The 20,763-nt window shown below is 40.3% G+C and overlaps 1 protein-coding gene across 1 annotated transcript in view; it reads left to right on the top strand.

The window, feature by feature from the left end:
* Window positions 1-19,431: 19,431 nt before the first annotated feature.
* Window positions 19,432-20,763, top strand: part of ARHGEF3 (Rho guanine nucleotide exchange factor 3) — a 93,573-nt gene continuing 92,241 nt past the window's right edge. The window contains exon 1 of the mRNA XM_062500590.1: window positions 19,432-19,631. Within this exon, the coding sequence (XP_062356574.1) occupies window positions 19,519-19,631 (113 nt within the window). The 5' untranslated portion in view covers window positions 19,432-19,518. The remainder of the gene's footprint in view (window positions 19,632-20,763) is intronic.

A 20,763-nucleotide genomic window follows, 5' to 3' on the forward strand; every position in this document is an offset into this window, starting at 1 on the left:
ACATAAGATAGCTTGGAACATTAAGCCTGAGTAAATTTTGTAGTCCAGCCTCTAGTTTAAAGTGCTAATGTACTTGATGGCAGGAGTGTTTTAGTGAATGAGAACAGGATTCTTTTCAGAAGCAAGATAAAATGCTGAAGTTGAGATCAAGAAATTCTCCATCAGAAGAAAATTATTTGAAAAGTAATTTGAAATTTCTTTGAGCTTTCTTCCTCAGTCTCCTTTTCCCAGATGCTAATGTGTCTCAGTATTTCATTTCAGCTCTCAGTATTTCATTTCAGTTCATGTTTCCCCTTCTGCATTAATCTCCCAACTCTCTTCCACAGTCTGGCTGTGGTGACTCACAAACAGCACCATACTGAGGCTGAAGGATCATTCTTAAAATACACAAAAATACAGATCCTGCATATGCTGAATGATACCTTGGAAACAAAGTTTCCTATTTTCTTCCTGAAGGGCTAATATAAAGAACAAAGAGATGGGAGAAGGAAGACCATGTTTTATATTGAAGATATTCCAGGTTTGTTCAGCCATGGCACAAGTATGCTTTATGGGGAGACGTGGTGCTACAAAACCACCCGGGCTTTTGACAAAGCAGGACAAGCAGTTAACAGGCAGGAATACTTTGTCTTAAACCAAGCAGTAAACAGCAGGCAGTGAGTTATTTTGTAGTTTACAGTACTTATCATCACTTAGTGACTGTGTACTGTCACTAGTGTTATATTAAGGAAAAATGCAAAAAGTACCACTGGCCATGTTTATCTGCTGACACAGCACACATGTCCTGTTTCCTACAGTGACCAGGTGGGTAAATCTTCGTCCAAAATGTCCCTCCTGTTTCCAAGGAGCATCTTTTTTGAAGTTAAACACATCTGTGTAACTGCAATTCCAAGCACTGTAACCGTAAGCATGGGAACAGCAAATACTAAAGGACACGTCACCAATGTGCCTTTGCTCATTCTGGTCACAGAGTCCAATTCTGTCTCATTTAACCTGTATTCACATTCCACTAGCAGGATTTAAAGAGAATTGAGGGAGAACTCAAATACCGCAAATATTCTTTTAGTTTTAATAGATGAGAATTAGACATTGTTAACTGTTACATTTTATTATCCATTTTAATAGCATGAGATAGAACTATTAAGTGATGATTTGGGCTGACTAGCTGTAAAGCTCACGGGTTGTTTTTGTTTTGTTTTGGGTTTCTTTGTGTCAGTTTATATCTAATCATTGGAATTTCCAACAAAAGACTCTTGAGTTTGTTATCAAAGATGGAGTAAGAAAGTGCTGTAACAATTATTAGTGTATAACCCTTAATGGCAGAATTCTGATATGCTTTGCAATTGCATTTGGAATTCTGTGATCATTTGGATCAGCATGTGTTGGATCTGGAGGGCTTTGTCCATTAATGAAATGTTCCTTATCCTTTCTGCTCTCTGAATTTCAAAGAACACTACCTGGAAAACTTCAAAACTTGCAATATCTAAGTAAGTTTAGGTAATTTTACACACATAGTGAATCATCTGCACCTTTGATGATTTTTTTAAGGCTGTGCCTTGGACCTTATTGAAGGCAAAATTCTCTGTATTTTCCCATTGCTTGAAGGTCAGACTAGGCAGAATCATTTAGAGGTAAATGTTCTTCCACTAAATCCAGCTATGAGGGATATTGATTTGGTGCAATTCTTGTTATATTACTGGAGAAAGGGTTTGGATTGAATAAAACAAGGCAGAAAGGTGACACAATCTGTGTGCTGAAGATCTGCTGTGCATAGAAATGCCAAAGCTGCACAAACATGAGAAGGAGGAGGAGGAAGCAATTTTGTAGCAGTGAGCTGATGAAGGTAATGCTGCTTTCATCCATGGGAAGTCCCAGCTCACTTACTGGTATGTAATGCTGGGCTAAAGATTGGGAATATTACCTTGTTCCATTAAATTCAGTGGCAGAATTGGTATTATGGAATGAAATTAAGTTTTCGTTTTGAGCTCTGTGAAAGCTGAGTGCTGAAAAGGGATGAAGGCAGTTGCACAAAGAATCACTTATCATTAGTGGGTTTTTTAATTTGTTCAAGATTTGCTGTACAATCTTGCAAATCTTATTTGTTAATTATGAAAAGTCTATGCAGATGAAAGTCAGATCTAGGGGTGGGAGGGAAAAAAAAATTCCTTTATTCCTTCTTAGGTTAAGGTGGAAAGCAGCATATTGTATGTACTCCGAAGAAAGGCAATATAATTCAGTGAAAATATAGATTAGGGTGGCCCACACCTGAAGTTTACAAAAGTAAGAGAAGTAATACTTAATCTGACTTAGTATAGCTTTGTTACAAGCCACAGTTCTTAAAACAGTTAGATACTGTGTATATTGAGATGCTGGAAGGACATAGTACTGAATTGGCAAGAGTTCTTTATACTGGGAATAGCAGCAAAAACCCTTGTAAAAATTATTTTTTTAAAGATATGTTAACACATATACTAGAGGTCCTATTACTACTGTTTTCAAGTATTAGTAAATTCTAAATATTGTGTTAATGACGAAAGGATCCCTTTAGCAAGTGTGTGGACATTGGAAATTTGATAGTGTATTTTCTGGAAGGGTGAAAAAAATTGGAAAGCTGAAGGCTCAAGATGTGACAGCATGTTCAGCATTTTAAGTGAGGAGTACAGTTGTTGCCATAATTTGTACCTGTCCAGGAACACATCAACTGTTGAAAATAGAATGCACCTGACATTTGCGGAAATAATGTTTAATCATACTTTAATTTAGAAGTTAAATACCCAAATAAAATATTTTTGTTCTATTTCACTCATTGGGCTTTTCTTATACTATTAAAAAGAAATGGCTTAAAAGTGCAATGGTTTTATCCTGCACACTTTGAGTGCAGTTCTCCACAACACACAAGCAGCCAGACCTGCTAACTGCTGTTCATGCCCTACAGCTGGGAGGGAAGCAGCTGTTTTGATGGGGCTTTATTATAGTCAAGCAACTCTAAGAAATTTTAACTTCTAAAACTTCTGTATGGGATGGACTGGGTTGGATTTTATTTTTTAATAAAACTGCATTAATATGATTTTATGTAATTTTTTCCTGTATCCTCCCTGAAGGTCTCCTAGCAAGACATGGTTGTTCTGCATGCCAAGTGAAACCTACCCACATCCACAAAACTGTAATAACCTGGCCTGGATTCATTTTGTCAAACAGGATGTGATAAATACTTCAGATTTATATGTGGGTTTTTTTCATCCAGCTGATTTCCAAGCACTGTTCCAGTCAGTGAGCTCTGCAAACCGTAATTTTAGGAGTAAGCCTTAAAACCACTCTGATTCCTTATGTTGCTCAGGTAAATGAAGGGAATCTAGTTATATAATGTTAGATATAATGATTTATAACATAATAGACTTAATAGTTATAACAGTAAAAATCCATGCAAGAAGAAATAAACATCTAGAGAACTTTCTGTATCAGTTAATAAAAAGACTTAAAGCTGTGACTTTCTTCCAGACTTTCCTGGTAGGGTCACAGGCCTTGGCAATAGATGGCAGATTGAACTAGCTGAGTGAGTGCATGGAATGCTATCCTGTTGGGCTGCTGATTTAGTTGGAATTCTAACTATTTAGTTGCTACTGGTGTGCAAATAAATCTGCTTGAAGAGAGGCAGTCTTGTTGATGATATGAGTCAGGTAAGTTTGTTTCATGGCAGTCCCTCATTTTGGCATTTTTTCTCCACAGGGTGTTTGTCTGTAATTTCAGGTAATTCTAAACTCTGATATATCTGCTCCCTGTGCAAATCCTCTATTAACCCTTTAACTGTAAATCAACATCAAATTGCTCATAAAACTTGCTCTGAATTTTTGTAAGAGCCAGCCAGGTTTATGATGAGATTTTATTCAACCTAAAATACTTTGCTATTGATAATAATAATGCATTTTCCTAGGAACACAACATTTCTTGCATTTCTTCAATATTGCATTTTTTAATAGCCATAGAACCCTGGATTATACCAAGGACTTGGGAAACTGGTACAGTCTTTTTTTTCCATTTTAAACTAAATTAACCTTTAGAAGCTGTCTTTTATTGGAATATTGACTACTTCCAATAACTACAAACCAGAAGTTCTTCATTACCTTTGCCACTACAGTGAAAATACAGATTAAACCTAATAACAGAAGTCATCTTCTCATAGTTAAAAAAAAATATTTCTAACCCAATTAGAGATGATTAAACTTGTCAAATTGGATGCCTTGCATAGTAAAAGAAAATTAAAGACTTGGAGAATGGGCTTGTTTATTTGTTTTTCACATAGTTGCCAAACTAAATTGTGTTTTAAAGGAAAAAAAAAATTCCCAGAAGGATTTAACATTGAGGAAACCAGCGCCAGGAATGTTTTCAGGGCAGCAAGTTAGTGTCTGGTGAAAATAATTTCTGGTGCAAGTTGTAGAACTATAATCATGATATAAAAGTTTTTTTGGTAACATTCTTTAGGCCTTTCCAGGAGGCAGTGGCCACGTCCTTTTTAGTAATGCTTTATTTCTCAGGTGATTCAATCTATCTCAATGGGTCTGGTTATGAAATCTGATACTAATGATGGGAGTTGAACATAGATAAGGCAGATTTTTCTTTGTAAGTGCACAGCTGGACACATATAGGCCATGAGCAAGTGCTGTCCTTATGTTGCATGTGAACTGGGCAGAAAGTAGATAAAGTAGAGGAAATAGATCACTTGGGAACAGAGGTGGGCTGGTGTCAAATGAAGGCAGAACACAGGGATTCATATCTTGGTCTTGAGCCATAATGGTGATTCTTTGGGCAGTCTGTCACCTGTCAGTGTGTTCGGTCAGAGATTGTTGCAGCTTTGGCATTTTGCAGTAACTTGTGTGATGGAACCACAGGGCACTGGTTCATGTTCCAGAGTTCTGCATCACCACTGCAGCAAATCTACTGATGGAGCATGGTGGGGAACAGAGAGTGGCACAGCAGGAACTGCAGGAGAAGGAAGTGTTTGGTTTGGGGCAGACGTTAAGCGATGTTTTATTTCCTTTACAACACCCCACAGAGACCTCTGAAGTGTGAGTCCCTCGGGGCAGACTCTGCAGGGGCCTGTTTCAGCCCTCTAGCACTCCTTGGTGCTATTCTTCTGGAAGTGCATTGCTTGATGAGAACCTGGTTTGCAAGAATGACTCCTTTATAATTTTGATGAAAATCTGGAGCGGTTTAATTGCCGTCAGTTACATCATACTTATTTCAAAATAATTAAAAGTGAGAATAGAATTAGACCTACTTGTCTTTAGCAATGTCTAATAGAGGGGATGTACCCGTAAAAGCCATGAGTCATGAGAAAGGAAACTGACTGTCCTTTATTGTAGCTTTTGCAAACATGCCAAGGTGTGTTTAGGTGTTAGGAAGGAAGTCAACATCTCTTTGCTGAAGAGTTGGACAATGCTCAGCTACTGAGGGTGGAGTGGGAATACCACTCCTGACAGTGAATCAGGAAAACAGGACAGGATTTGTGTTTCTGAACTTCCCCCTCTTTGCTTAGACTGCCTCCAAACCTGAGAAATACCACTACATTTATCTGAATATTCATGTTTTTACCCTTTAATTGGCTTGCTAAGCATTTTTAAAAAGTATGACAGTCAGATGTCACTGTGTTTTTATGATAATGTTTTGGACCGAAGTAATAATACATTTAACAGTTGAGTTTTATATTTTGAATACTAAAGAAAATTCCATATTTGCTATGATTTTAAAATGCTGAACAAGCAACAATTACAGTATATAATGTATTGTCTTTAAACCCAGGAAATACAAATTAGTAATTACTGAAAAGTGTTCAGTCTCCTTGGACAGTGCTTTTAGTTGATGTGTGTGAGCAGATTCTACTTTGTTATATAATTATAAATGTTACATCCACTAATTTTTCATTCCCTGTGTGCATAAGTGGAAATTTTTTGGACATATAAAACACTCTAAAAGTTAAAGGTCTCTAAACAGACCATCTCTTTCTATTTCCTGATAATGAATATCAAATTAAGCTTAAAAACAAGGGTCTGGAACTGCCACTTTCCATGACAGACATGGGAAGTCCTGGATAAAGAAGGGACATGCACTTACAGCCTGTGCATCCCTCCTTTTGTAACAGGCACTGCCAAAGAGGGGTGGGATGTCTGTTTTCCACTTACCTTGGCTGCAGCTGTGACAAAGACTCAGTGTTTCAGGAACCCATCAGAAATTATCAGATTGAACAACTTCACAGATTCCTCCATTCTGCTAAATTATATCAATGCTGCTGGGAGCCCAGGTTTTGCCCATAGCCTGGTGTTGCTTAAGATGTAAATCCTTGACTTTGTCATGGGGCAAGAGAAGTGCCAAGTCTCCACACACCTGTGTAACTTACGTGAATTGCTACTTTAAGTGCAGAAAAAAACTCCTGCTGTAAACTACGATGTAAAACTTTTATGACATCTATGATGGCTATTATCCAGTTGAATTGTCCCTAATTTAAAAATAATTCACCTTAAGAACCAGTTTCTTTAAATATGATTTTAATTCCAGAATGTTTTCATTCAGTGTGGAGTTTAGAGATTACTTTAGTATTCCAACGTGAAGAGATGACATGAAATTACAGACCTTTACTTAAAGCAAGGTCTGATGTCCATATGTCTCTTCCATACCATTCCTATCCTCAGCAATTAGAAACAACTGAGACATGAAATCTCCTTGCAAGATGTTGGTTTAGAAAGCAAGGCCAAACCATGATTAATTATTAGTTATTCTGCTGTAAAGCATTTCTGGTGTCTGGGCTACAAAATGTGATGAGTTTCTTTATTATTTTTCCATTGGCTGTCTTATGTTGGCAATGCTACTACTGTAAGAGACCTACCACCTACATTTAATTTGAATTTAAGTGATGTAATCGTTAGTCTTTATTATTATACTGACTTCGGTCACAAAAAATAAGATATTTACCAGGCACAGTACAAACACAGAGTAGAAAGTCCCTCATCTAAAGTGCTTATCATCTATCTCCTGTATTCACGTCCCTGTATTTTCCCAGGTCAGTAGGACTTTTGAGTGTATTTCCATACTACTATATTGTACAAAACACACATCTGTTACCATCTGTACATTATTTGTCGCTATTTTACCCAAGTTTTTAACTTAACCTACTCCAGGTCCCTTGCTGATAATCTCGTTTGAGACTCTTAGCGTGGTGCGATGTCCTTTGCCATTCTAAGGTCGGTCTGGCTCCTGAGCTGTTCCCAACCCGGCTTCCTTCACCTTCCCCGGGCGGCAGAGGCAGGGGCCGGTCGGGGCTGCCCCGGCAGCTGTTGCGGGCCCGAGCAGCCGCCCCCGGCCGGGATGAGCCGCGCACAAGGGACCCGGAGCGGAAGGGACGCGCAGCCGAGGAGCAGATTGGAGCCGGGAAAGGGCGGGGAGCCGGGCGGGGCCGGCGGAGAGGGGCGGGCGGCGAGCGGACACACACACATGCGGGGACACATCCCCTCCCTCCGCCTGCCGTGACAGTCGCCCCGAGCCCCAGGACCGCGTCTCGACCCCCGCCGCCGGCTCCCCCTGCCCACCCTCCGTAGCCTTTCCCCGCCGGGCCGGCCGCTGCGCCAGCCGCATGCCCGGAGCGGAGCAGGAGCAGGAGCGGTTCGGCGCAAGGTGAGTGCCGTCCCTCGGGGCCGGGCTCCGGCGGCGCTGGGCAGGTGGGCGCTGCCCAGCAGAGCTGCCCAGGCTCCACTTGTCTGGGACGGCTGGAGGCGGCAGCGGCGGAGCCGAGCGGAGCCGCTCCGGGAGGACCCGCCGCGCCTTACGGGACTCGGCACGGAGCGGTAGCGGCGGTGCCACGGCGGGTCGGGAGGGGACTCCCGCCGGCTCCTGCTCGTCCTGCTCCAGCTCCTCGCCCCGCTCCGCGCTGCCCCGGCAGGGGAGGCCGCAGCTCCGCGCTGCCCAGGCCGGTGCGGAGCGCGCGGGCTCGGCTCGTGCCCCGTGAGGGGCCCTGAGGGGGCGGCTCCGGGGCCGGCGGGTGCTCGACCCTCGGCTGCCTTTATTAGGTTATGCTTTTGAAGAACTTTTAGCGTTTGGTAAGTGGCAAATCTTTTAGCGTTTGTTTAGTGTCACATCTTCCAGGTGCGTCGGTTTGGAGGGAAGGGCCGCGGTGCCCGCAGCCGGCCGCCTCCTATGAGCCCCGCGGTGCTGTCACGGACCGGCTGTGCCGCCGCTGCTGTTTGCCTTGGCGGGGCCCGGAGCCGCCTATCGCCCTTCCCTCCGCCCGCACGGCCCCCGCCTCGGGAAAGGAGGTGAGGGAGGCTCGGGCCGAAAGGAAAGTGGAAAAAAACCAGCCAGGGAGCGTAGTGAAGCACTTGCGGAGCGAGGCTCCGCAGCCCGGTCTCTGCGGCTCGCAGGTGAACGCGCCGTGCGGGCCAGTGCGCTACTGCTCATCTCAGTGCTGCGCTCGGCAGCGGCCAGGAGCTGGGATTTACTGCGGAACCCTGTACGTTCATGCAAGAAAGTTAACTCTGGTAATTTTTTTTTTTCGGATTTTTCCCCCTTAATTTAGTTTTTATATAGTTCTTAAGTCTTATGACTGTATAAACTGTTCTTATATACGTTTTCTAGGTATACTTATTTATTAATGCAATTTCTAGCTAAATGTTATCCTTTAGTACATTTTCGTGGTTAAAGAGCAGAGGAAATTCCCTCATCTTCAAACGCTTGCTATGGAATTACTTTGGTTGCACACTTAGTTCTGTAGCATATACGGAGGTCTGCTGAGTGCAACAAGTTATGAGATGGATGTTGTGTCTGTACAGAACTTGAGTTCAGAGTAGGAGAACCCATGGGATTTGAAAACAAACGGAGCTAAGTATTTATTGCAGAATGTAGGTAGTAGAGTGTGTGAAACAGCCACCCTGGTGAAGATGAAGTAAGGGAACACACGGGTGTGTACGTCAGGCTTGTCACTTAGCGGATCGAGTCCTTCTATTTAAATTTTTCATACGTATGATATGATAGCTGTTGTCAGTGAACATTTGTTAACCAGTGTCAGTAAATGAAATGTCATGTTTTGAACAGAGGTCCCATTGACGTTCGGCGGCAGCGGTGTGTGAGGGCTCGCAGTGTGACAGGGCCTCCTGACCCGTGAAGACACTGTAACACTCAGTGTCATTCCCTGCACATTCTCGCGGACCTCCCCTCCGTTTTGAATAGCTGACTTCTTCTCAGGACTGTTTTTGTGTAGACAGTTGTTCTGGCGCGATTCCAAGTTGTGGGATTTGTATGTGCACATAATTTGGAGGTGTATAATGTGGAGTTGCTTCCAGCAAGTGGCCGGTGGGACCACATGGCCTTAAACAAAACTGTTTTGTTTTGCTGCTCGTGAATTGAAGTGGGTGATACCTGCTGCTGCGGGAGTTTATGTGTAATACCTTCATATTGACTCAGGAGCTTTCTCCTGTGTTAAAAAGCTCCCGAGTGTTTCTTTTTTCCTGTCTTAAATATTTTGCTTTAAGTGTTAAAGAAAATTAACCTCCCCTCTTAAATCTTGTTTATTCTGGAGTTTCATTAGTATGTTTTCAGTGGTTTAGGTTTTTGAACAATCTCCTTTGAAGAAAGTATTTTTCTGGTGGTTTGTTTTTTGTTTGTTTGTTTGGAGCATCCGGAGCGTTTTTTAGGAACATCTGCCTGCTGCTACAAATGCTGCAATGAATGCATTTAGAATTCTTTTGGAGTGCTTTGTGGGTGCTGTACTTTATTGAAAACAATAAAATACATAGTTATACTCAGTGTCTGAGTGAGAGCTGTGTTTGGAGAAATCATTTGTTGATTTTTTTTCCCTGTGAAATATGAAGGGAGAGTGGCAAACGGTATATTTGTGGAAGACTATTTTGTTTAACTCAGCTAGCCTCTTTTAAGTGTCTTTGCTTTGTTAATGGAGTGTGCCTCTCAGCTTGTGGGAGTTTGTTGTGGATTCCAGTTGTTTGGATCATATGAAATCTGGAGCTAACAAATGGCTGAGATCTTGCATAAGTCTGCAAGAGTGTGTAATATTACTGTAGTGTAGCAGCTAAAAAAATGGAAGATAAAGGACTTGGTAAATACGCTCCAGTAATGTGTGATTAACACGCACTTCCTGCTTCGCTTTTGAGTATAACAGCTATAAAGTAATTATTCTGAAACAAATGGTTATTTAGCGTGTGGCTGCGGTGGTCTCCAGCCCCAGAGGTAACGTGGGGTGTGCGAACACGCACACGCTGTTTGTTCTCTCCTGCAGTGCCAGCCGGGGGAGGGAGGACGTGCGGGGATGTGCTCTCGGGTACCCGGGTGTGGGCAATGATTAACCCGCAGGTGCTCGGCACAGCCCGGCATCAGCTGAAAGGGCTCCTGGCGAAAGGATCAGGCTCTTAATACCTGAACACAAGGGTGTGTGTGCAGTCATTTATTTCCTAAGCGCGTGCTGATGAGTGGCCTGAGGCGAGGCTGCTGCCGTGCCTGGAGGTCATTTGCAGTAATGTGTGTCTTTGAAGGCACGGCCAGCAGTAAAATGTAGCAATCCCTCCAAAAAAATTGTTTAAACTGGACAAGAAGCAGAAGCTTTATGTTCTTGGCAGTGAAAGGGGGTTTTGGCCTTTTGTGTAGAATCATTATATGTGCAATCAGAAATGTAACTAGAAAGGAGTCCCATACTATTGTTTTTACTTTTTCCCTTTTCTGTAGAGTTAGTTGCTCTCACAGTCCTCTAGTTGCCCTCATAGCTCTGCAGGTGTAATCGGTGTGTGGTATAACTGGCATTCAAAAAAGTTTATTGGCTTTTACACCACTGAAGCTTGCATAAACTTGGAAAGAATTATCTGGACTTGTGTGGTTTCTGTAGAACAAGAACAGCTCCTCTGCTGGTATAATCTCTCAGACATTTTAGTTGTTAAAGAGAAGTGCAGCTTTTTTTAGCTCATTTTAAACACTTCACGATTTCTCCTAAATTAATTTTCAGTATTATAGCTAGTAGAAGAGTATGTCCATTACACTGTGTGTACTATATCAGAAATCCTGCTGGTTTTATTTTAAATACAGCGGTGTGCCCACACAGTGTTCCTTCAGAAAGTTTTGTCTGGACTGTCACCTCTTTCCTGAAGATGAACCAGCTTTTTTTGGACAGAGTGTGCTTTGGGGGTGACTGACTCCTGCTTGTGGATGGCCTGTACTTGGGAGAGGTTAAAGGCAGGAATTGCAACACCAGCACGTTTTTGTAGGCACGTGCAGTGATGAGGGTATCCCAGACCTGGCATCCCCCTGAGGACTTAGGTGAGGATGAGCCCTAAAATGCTTTGCCTACAGAAGTAGGTGCTGTCAAAATTAACATTTTTTGATGCTCCATAGTTAAGTAATTAATAGCCAAGGGAAAAAAACTCGCTCAAGTGAGTTGATTGTTGTGTGAAGGGGTGATGTTACAGACATTCCCATGGAGGCTTGGATTCTGACTGTGCTTAGCAATTGCAGGTGAAAAACTGTAAAGACTCAATTTCAGGGCAGTACAGCTCTTTGTCTGCCTTTCAATGTGTTAAATAACCAAGAATATCAACGCAAGGTGAACTTGACAAACTTCAGTTAAGTGTCTTAAACTGTGCAATAATCCTGAATGAAGTCATCATGATTATTAAGACGCTAGGCTGAAAGCATCATCATTTTAATTTTAGACAGAAAATATGACACTCTTCTAGGGAGATAAAATTTGAAGCCACTGCCATTTCCTGGCAGTGATGATTCTGATAAAAGGAAAAATGTGTTGTGTTTATCTCAACTGTGGTGGTATTTCTCTTAATTTTCATTTGTTCTTAATATATTTTTGTTGACGACAAACCTCTATATTATGAGGAAACCAGGAATATGCTGAAAGGATGAGAAGGATATGAAGAAAAGGGGCAGTGGTTGCATTAATTTTATACTGAGCATGCATGCTCTATCTAATTTTCTTCTTTTTTTTTTTCTGAGTCTGCCATTGCCATCAAAAATATTTAATTTTATTTCATTTTAGTGCTAGTTTCAGAAAATGTATCTTTTTTTGTTTAGTAAGTTGTTTCTTGACTTAGCTTTGCATAGCCCTTTTGATATTCTTTACAGAAACAGCAAAAAGATGTTTCTGGAAATAATTTTCCTCTAGATAAAATCTAGATTTAAAAAATAGGAAAAAATCTTTGTGTTTTATTGTTATGAATTTGAATAGACATTTAGTGTTTGCTTTCAAATACAGAAGTTTGAGGCGGATAGAGTTAAATAAATCTCAAATTGCTGGTTGTATGAGTCACTAAATTGGGAACATAAATACTCATATTCTTTGGAAAGGACCTCTCAACATTGTTTTCCTGCATAGTGTCAACTGCAAAACACAATACAACATGTTTAGCTTAAAACTAATTGTATTTGCATTTGAAATCATAGTTTATGATAAAAGTCAGATAAACTTTTGCATGTTAAACTGACCAAAGGCTAGCATTAAGTCTCCAGTGGAAGCTGCATTATTAGACTGTTATGTTTTGTTTGCTTGCTTTGCTGAACAGAAATAAAAACTTGGAGAGGGGTAAAGGGTAAAGAAATGGGGAGTGCTGAAGAAATCTCCCTGCATGCTGATAGAAGGGATAAGTTGTTTTGTTTGCTGTCTGGTGCTGAAACCAGAGATTTGAAATAGGAACATCTGGATCTTTTAGTCCAGAGAGAAGCAGATTTGTCTCAGGATGACACATGTAATTTCAACACCAATGCCAAAAAAAATTCTCGATATCTGTGTGTGTTGAATAGAATATATTACTTAGTGTTCTTTATATGCTGCTTAAACAGTGTATTTAATTTTGTGTATCTACTGCATTTTAAACCTTCTCTTTAAAATGCTTTGTTGAAGTCTTTGCAAATGTTTCATAATATTAAATTTTGTCCTAATCAGATGAGAGGTGTGGTTGCACATTTTGAGATGCAAGAGTACTGAAGCCTTAAATCCTTTTTTTATTCATATGGCAATCAACTGCCATGCCTAAAAGTGACAACAAAGCCCACAAACATTCCCTATTGTGTCCTGCACTGCTCAAGTTGGACTTGAAACCACTGGCTGTTCCTGATAACTGCAGATTGGAGAGTGTGGATGAGTGCTTGCTCTTCTATTCATGGCAGTGATGGACAGTATTATATAATATGCTGATGTGCAAGACACACTAAACCAGCATTCTCAATTCTTTCTTGTTCTTTCTTGAGCAATAACCTGCTTAGGAAAATCAGTGTTTATATTTTGGGAGTAGGATGTGTGCATGTGCCTGCCTGTGGTGTCCCTGATGTTACTGTCTTACCATAGAAATGTATTTAAATGGTTCTGAAGGCTGAGATGTAACCCTGTCCTCTCTTTGCTGGGAAATTCTCCAGGAGCTTTTATTGACAGTAATGCTTGATGGATTATAATGTAATTGGTTGTCTTCCATTTCTTTTGGTATTTTTTAGGGAAAAGAGCTAAGGCTCAGTTGACCAAAGGACTGGTTCTGTTGCCAGTGTTGTCTCATACTGGGCTGTATTTCTCCAGCATGGAGCACTCTTTCATGTCAGTGCTCTCTCTGGCTTCAGCCTGGAATGCACATCCATCCATCCATCCATCCATCCATCCATCCATCCATCCATCCATCATCTATCTATCTAATAGCTGTCTTTTACCTTTTAATATACTTTGTGCTGAGAGTAAGTACAACATTGATACTATCTCAGAACTAAATACTGGCTTTTCTGTGTGCTGGATAGACTATCTCACTGTCTATAGCAACTGTGTGTCTATGGGTGAGGGAACCAAACTCAACACTTGCTGTGAAGCAGGATCATGCCATTACTTTAAAGCTGCTTCTCTGTCACCTTGAAGAGTTTTGACAGATTCACCAAAATGTGCATCTGTGGTTCTCTGAACTGCTGCCTCCAAATATATGTTTGTACATATGCTTCTGTAAAGTACCTATATCAAATTTAACTGCACTTCTGAAGAGGATGGAAGGCATGTATTTTTAATAGGATGTCTTCAGAACAGGAATAAAAACTCTTATAAATAGGTGTTATAAAAGGTCCTCCAAAACATTATTCGTTAGACCATCAGGTGCATTTTTAAAGACTCAAAGAGGGTAAGTAATAATATGCCACATGTGTTCATTGGGGTCAAAATTTGAAGTAACCCTGGTGTCTGTGAAACCAAGTATGCTGCATGGGTGACTTGGATTGAAGCAGTCATACAAAGTGGAATTCTCAGCACTGGCTGCTACTTTGAAATATTCTTTAAGAGCTTCTTGAGTTTTCACCTGGTTTCACTGAAATGTGCTGTAGTGCCATAAAATATTTTGCAACTGCCATATCTGAGAGTCTTAGAAAAAAACAATTTGAAGCAAAGATTGTTTTTAGAATTTGTTGTTACTCAGTGACATAGTGAAGTTTGGTTTAAAGTTTGAATATGCCCTTGAACTGTTTGCCTAAGGTGGCAGCTGGCTGGGAGCTGAGTGCTCTCGAGATGGGAGATACTTGTGTTTGCTGACTTTGGGTGTGGAAATGGGGCTTTTCAGAAAGCAGTGCAAGGGTAAATATGTCCATTTATTTAGAAATATATTTCAGTCAGTAAGGAAATGGGAATGGCCTCTTTAGAGATGTTACATTACACCTGCTAACTGGTAATCAGCTCTTCAGGCTTTGTGATCATAAAGATGTTTGCTTCAGAGAATGATGGTGGGTAATACACCTTTCCTCCTTGTAGTAGATGCACATGATTGCCCATTACATAGTGATGCTGCTGCCTTCTTTTTCATTAAAAAGAATAATAGTTTCTGCACTGAGAATTCTTAGAGTTCAGAAAAGATTTTTTTTCCCTTCGTGGTTTTCCTATCAACTAAGTATAGCAAGATACTATTTCAACAATGCAAAGCATTTTAGTGAGAGTTAGGAACTGTGGGAACATGTTTCATCAGAAGATATTAATTATTTTTGCTTTAACTGTAGTGAACAGCTGTTGAATGATATGTTATTTTTTAACTATGGCTACTGTGAATATCTTGTCTAGAGAAACAAATAGGGTGTGGAGGGAAAGGCAGAAAATATTTTTAGCCTGAGGATCAAAGTGTATCTACACTTATTAACACAAGGGGAGGGGAAAAAAAAAAGGTGGAGGAGAAAATGGGCTCTGTGTAGGGAATCAGTTTTAACAAGATTGGCTAATACTTGCCCATTCTTCCAGACAGAAGTCAGGTTTGAGCGTGTGGGGTGTTGTGACTCCAGTACTTCTCTTGAGCCTTGTCGTGTTTTCCTGCTCAAGCGATCCTGCAGGGCTGCTCTGTGCAGGTGTTCAGGGGCTCGACTGCTGTGCTGTACTAGAGCCTTTCCCCTGGCTTTGTTTTTGTCCACCTAAGGGCAACTGCAGAACTCCCAAAATTAAATACAAATGAATCAAATATACTTAAGTATAACACTTGTCAGTATTTGAGCTAGTGGCTTACCACTGCTTGGCTTTTCTCTGCCATTATGAGATGTAAGAATCTACTCTAAGGCAGATGGACTGACAAGGCTTCAGATAAACAGCGTTAATATTTTTAGTGGAAGCATAGAAGAGATAACATATTTATATTTAATTCCATATTTTAAGGGACGCATCGAAGAGATAAGAGAATTTTAGGGTTCATGTTTCCCTCTGGGGACTCTAGTGTTAAGCAACCTGTACTTGGTCGTAGAAGACTTAAGTATTCTGAATTTCAGATGTCTCATCAAAATCAGCAAGGATGTTTCTTCAAGTTCCCTTAGAAAGACAGAGAGAGCCGTGATAAACTTAGTTGCTATAAATAAACTCTATGGTATTGTTTTCCTCTGTTTTTGTTCTGCAGTTGTGTTTTGCCCACTTCCTGCTATTACAGCACAGCATGATCTTCAGGACAGCTCCTAATTCAAGAGCGTGTCCCTTATCTGGAACAGGCAAGGTTCAGTGTGCAGAGGCTGAGGAACAGAATGCATCTGAGCAGTCTCTTGAATTAATATTCATTGGCTTGTCTTGGCATCTGGCTCCAAGTTATTAAAAGGGAAGATGATAGATTTATTTTCCTCCTTCAAGTTTCATCATGAACTTTGCCTATGCCATAAAGTTCAAGTCCAAACAAGAGTTGGATGGTGATACAGAAAGAGGCACCTGTGAACAGCATTTCTTTTTTCCTGAACGTTGTTCTTTTGCTTCTTGAGTTGCATTTCATTTTCTAAGATGTTGCAGTTACTGGAGGTTGATTTCTGAGGATAGTGGTAGTATCCTGATTGTGTGCATATATATATTTTTTAAACATATGCAAAATTTTCCTTTGCTAGTTTTAGCTTTCATTTTGTGTGGCTCACTTTGAATATGAACAATATTTTTTAGAGAGTATAAGCCTTACAATTTTTGTTTTTTCCACAAAAAAGAAAAATTTTATTTATAGTTTTATTTAGAGCCACTGAAGCAGTTTGTGTTCACTGGAAATATGTCCATAAAATATTATTAATGCTTGAAAAAAATACACTGCCCTTGTAGATATTGAAACAATTTTTTTTGCTAAAACAATTATTCTCAAGAAAGGGTCTTAATGGAACTCTGTGACATAAGAATAAGGCAAGAATCTACAGGCTGAGAATTTTTCTCTGAAATGACTTTCAAGTAAGAGAAGTAGTGGAAATATTTGGTATCCTTGGATTTGTGAAGTGCTGACAGATTCCAATTTTCTGTTTGCCATTTAGAAACGAAAAGCTTTTGGTGTTTTGACAAGACCATAAAACTTGTCAGTATTGTGAGGCTGTGCTGTTTAATTACCTGTTGCTCCTGGGAGGGAGTGAAGGAGGCCTGTGCAGACCTGTAGAGAGGAGCAGTGTGACAGGAGTGTGTCCCCAAAGCTTGTCTGACTCACTGCTGCCCACCCTCTGACGTGTGGCTGGGAGAGCTGCTGGGTGGCAATCCCGTCAAACCCTGACAGTGCCAACCATCATCCACCAAGGTGTGTGATTGGAAAGAAGGTGACGTACACGGCTGACACAGACTGATACAGACAAAAGGCACTCAAGGTGCACAGTGTGCTACTGCTGTTCTCACATACCAGGCTGGGAATGTGAGGGGGTTGAGGAGTTTGACAAGATGTATTCCTCTGTGTTACTTCATGTGGTTTTCTTTTGCAGAGCATCTCAGAACAGAAATTAGGTTAATGCCGTATTTCATTTATTTTTCTGTGTCAACCTTTATCATCAATTGTTCTTAGAAAAGAAGAGCACAGTAGCTTTTTATCACTTCTGGCCTCTGCTTTTGCTCTAGTTTGAGTGTGGAAGTCTCAGTGCAGAGATACGTATGGAGTGTTGGCTTGGATTTTTTTGTTTGGTTGGTTTGTTGTTTTTTTTTTTTTTTTAGTCATACATGGGACAGTTGTACTGCTCTAGTACCAGCTCACAAAACTGGGAGTTGTACCTTTTTTTTTTTTGCTGGAATGGCAGTCTTGTGGTTTTGTAATCAGAATCTTTGACCTTCCAACTTTGAGAGTTAATGGACTGCTTCTAACCTTGCCCTGGACCTTTGATCTTACTGGTACAGGTGGCTTGTACGAGGAGGTAAAACTCTTGTTGGCAAAACTTGTGTGATCACTGAAGGATCTGGGCTTTCCCCAGGTTAGGAAACTGCTTCCTCAAAAAAGGGAACTTTGTAAAAGTTGTTAGATATGGACTCTTGCAATATGACTTTAACATGTATTTAAGAAAAGCTCTTCTTCCTGTGCTGTTATAGACTGGAGAGGCAAGTAATAATTAAGTTTTCAACACATGTTGCTGCTGAGCCACTTTTAAAATTAAAAGTTTTTTTCTGTGTGGATTTATTTGGTGGGGTTTTTGTGTTATTGATTTGGTTTGAGGTTTTTTGCTGTTGGTGATGGTGGTGGTTTTGTTTTGTTTTTTTTTTCTGTGTGACATTTTTGTGTTATTTTTTTTTTTTACTTTCCATTCATACTTGAGAATCAGGAGTAAATCTAAGGCACTGATCCAAAAAGAGGTCAGATGACTGAGTCTCTGTTCCTGCCCTCACAGAGGTGAGGCTTTTGTTGTTTCCCAATTCAGAATAGTTTTTTGGATCCTTTAAACAAGATTTCAAGCCAGAAATAGACTTTTATCCCTCACTATTATGAGGGATGTTTAAAAAATGCAAGATGAAGGACCTGTTCTTGCAAATCCATTCTGTTTGCTCTGAAGGGTCACAAAGCCTGTGCCACAGGCTCTGTTCACAGCAAGGGGCAGGAGAAAACAAGACATTAATGTCAGTAAGGAACAAAGTTTGGTTGCTGGTCCTGGCAACAGGATAAGCAGATAAACAGGGCTGTGCCACGACTGTTCATCCACTCTTGCACGGGCAGACTTTTGAAACCAAGATGAGCATTCTCTTCAGAGCATTTGGTTTGTGCAGGTTGGCCTTATCTACGTGCCAGTGATGGGATGTGTGCCCTGTACTCAGCTTTTCATGCTCTCCCTGAAATCTGCCTAGTTAGATTTTGACTCAGGTTTCTCACTCAGGTTTCTCACAGGTTAAAACAGCTTTTTAATGGTTCTTTGTACCTACTTGAAAAATGTAAGGCATTATTATCTTGACAAGCACAGCCTATTTTCTGGTTCTATACTAGTAGGTATTAATTAATATACAGTTGAACCTGGTTTCTGTTAATCAGTTAGGTCTTGTGCTGATCATAACACAAACCAGGTGTCAAATCAAGTCAATTAAGATGACTGAGAGCTAAAAATATCCTCCCCTCCTTTAAAAGAAAGTGGGAGTGGGTAGGGAAACTAAAGGACTCAGAAGTTTCAGGTTAACATTGTGGATCCTCTTAGTAAAACTTATTACTGTTTCATGGTGGAATTAACTTGCATTATATAGAATCTTCATTTGTTCTTGCCATGCAAGTCATTTACTGGAAGCTTATTTGACCATATAGGCCTTTTGTAAGTGGTGTAACTTGGGAATTGCTGTTGCAATTGGAATATATCTGTGCTGTTTTAGAGAGGGACTTCAGCCATGAATTAACTGTTATTTTCTGCAAATTGGCAAAGTATGATCTCAAGTTATTAAAATATGCTGAAAAGGTTCTGTAAATCTTTACATGTTAGCAATTGAATTTTACTCCCCCACGTTGTGTGTGTGTATCATTCCACAGCAGTGCTGGCTGTGGCTGCTGCTCTGAATTAACAGAAGTGCCATGATGCACAGCCCTGGCTACAGGCTTGCTGACATCAACTCTCTTGGCATGTGTTCAGACAAGTAAACAGAAGACAATCAGTGCTGGGTTTGGCATAACTAGCAAGTCCATAAAACTGCCAAATCCTTTTCAGTGAATTCATCCAATTAATCACATTGATGTTGGACATTTACTGAAATGAGTAAAACATACTGTATTTGGTTTTTGAAGGTTTTTGTCTTAAAGTTTCCATTTTCTACTTAATGAGTAACCACAATCTTTACTTAAATAGCATTTTTCTTGTTTTTTGATGTTATTCTTTCGTAGAAAAAAAATGAATTCTGAAAGCTCAGCCCTTACCATGAGTAGCCCTGCTGTAATAAACCAGTGTGCCAGAGGAGGAATGGAACAAGAAAAAATTTGGTAAGCTTTACTTCTTATTTTCTAAGAGGTTAGTTGATAGCAATACTGGGAGATGTAGTTGGAAAATTAAGTAAAATAATTATTTGTTATAACTGATGCATTAAGTCTGCATTATTTAACAACAGGGAAGGAAAAAGGGGAATTTTTTATTTTGGTTTTGAGTTTTTAGCAGTTGACGTTGTACAGGGTGTCATGGGGGATGGGCTGTGGAAAAACTCCTGTTCACTTCAGCAGTTGCAGCAGTTGTGCTCAGGGAATCTTTCACATATGGCAAATATTTTAATCTCCCAATGCTGCTGCAGTGCTGGCCCATGCTGGTACCAGGACCTTCAGTGCTGTGAGGCTCCCAAGATTCCTGCCCTGGGGGGCATTACAAAGTCAAGAGTTTCTACTTTGTGTATAGGAAAAAATTTGCTATGGGCAGGAGGAAAAAAGCAATTTCAATGTTAAATGGTAGATGTGGACAAATGCTTATACGTCATAATTTTTTTGGTGAAAATTGCTCCAGACCATGCACTTTTTAGCAACTGATTTGTGTTTTCATGAAGGGAACAGGGTGTTGAAAAGGCTTTGAGATTATTCCACCTGGATTAATGAGAGCCTTTTTTTTTTTTTGGAGCCTGCTAGTTTATTACTTGCTGTTGTTTGCTAGGGTTTTTTTACATTGTTTATTTACTGTGTGCCAAGCAACCAGTAAATTCATGACAGGAAACATGACAGCCATATGGACAAAAACCTACCTTACGTTGTTTTTGTAGTCTGATTAATACTTTTTCAAAACTAAAGAATTAAACATTAGCAAATGAATGTTCCATTTCCTATAGCGTGCTTGTCAAGAAATCAAGTTATTTTTTTGCTTTGGTTTTTATATAATATTAACAGCATCATAGTACCTGAAAGTAGTTTCTTTTAAACATTTCTTCTGGAACATTCTCAACAAAATCTTTGGATGAAAGGACAGGATGAGGAAAAACTGTGGGATTCCCTCCTGGCTCACAAATCTACTAAGGAGTGGGGAAATAGACACAAACACTTTCTTGATTTCATGTCTTTGCTGGTTTTTACATCCTGCTCATGGTATTGATCTGGAGACATTTCTGTTCAGTATCTTTATCATTGATCCCCATGAGGG

The sequence above is a fragment of the Cinclus cinclus genome, chromosome 12, assembly GCF_963662255.1.
Source record: "Cinclus cinclus chromosome 12, bCinCin1.1, whole genome shotgun sequence".
NCBI lineage: Eukaryota > Metazoa > Chordata > Aves > Passeriformes > Cinclidae > Cinclus > Cinclus cinclus.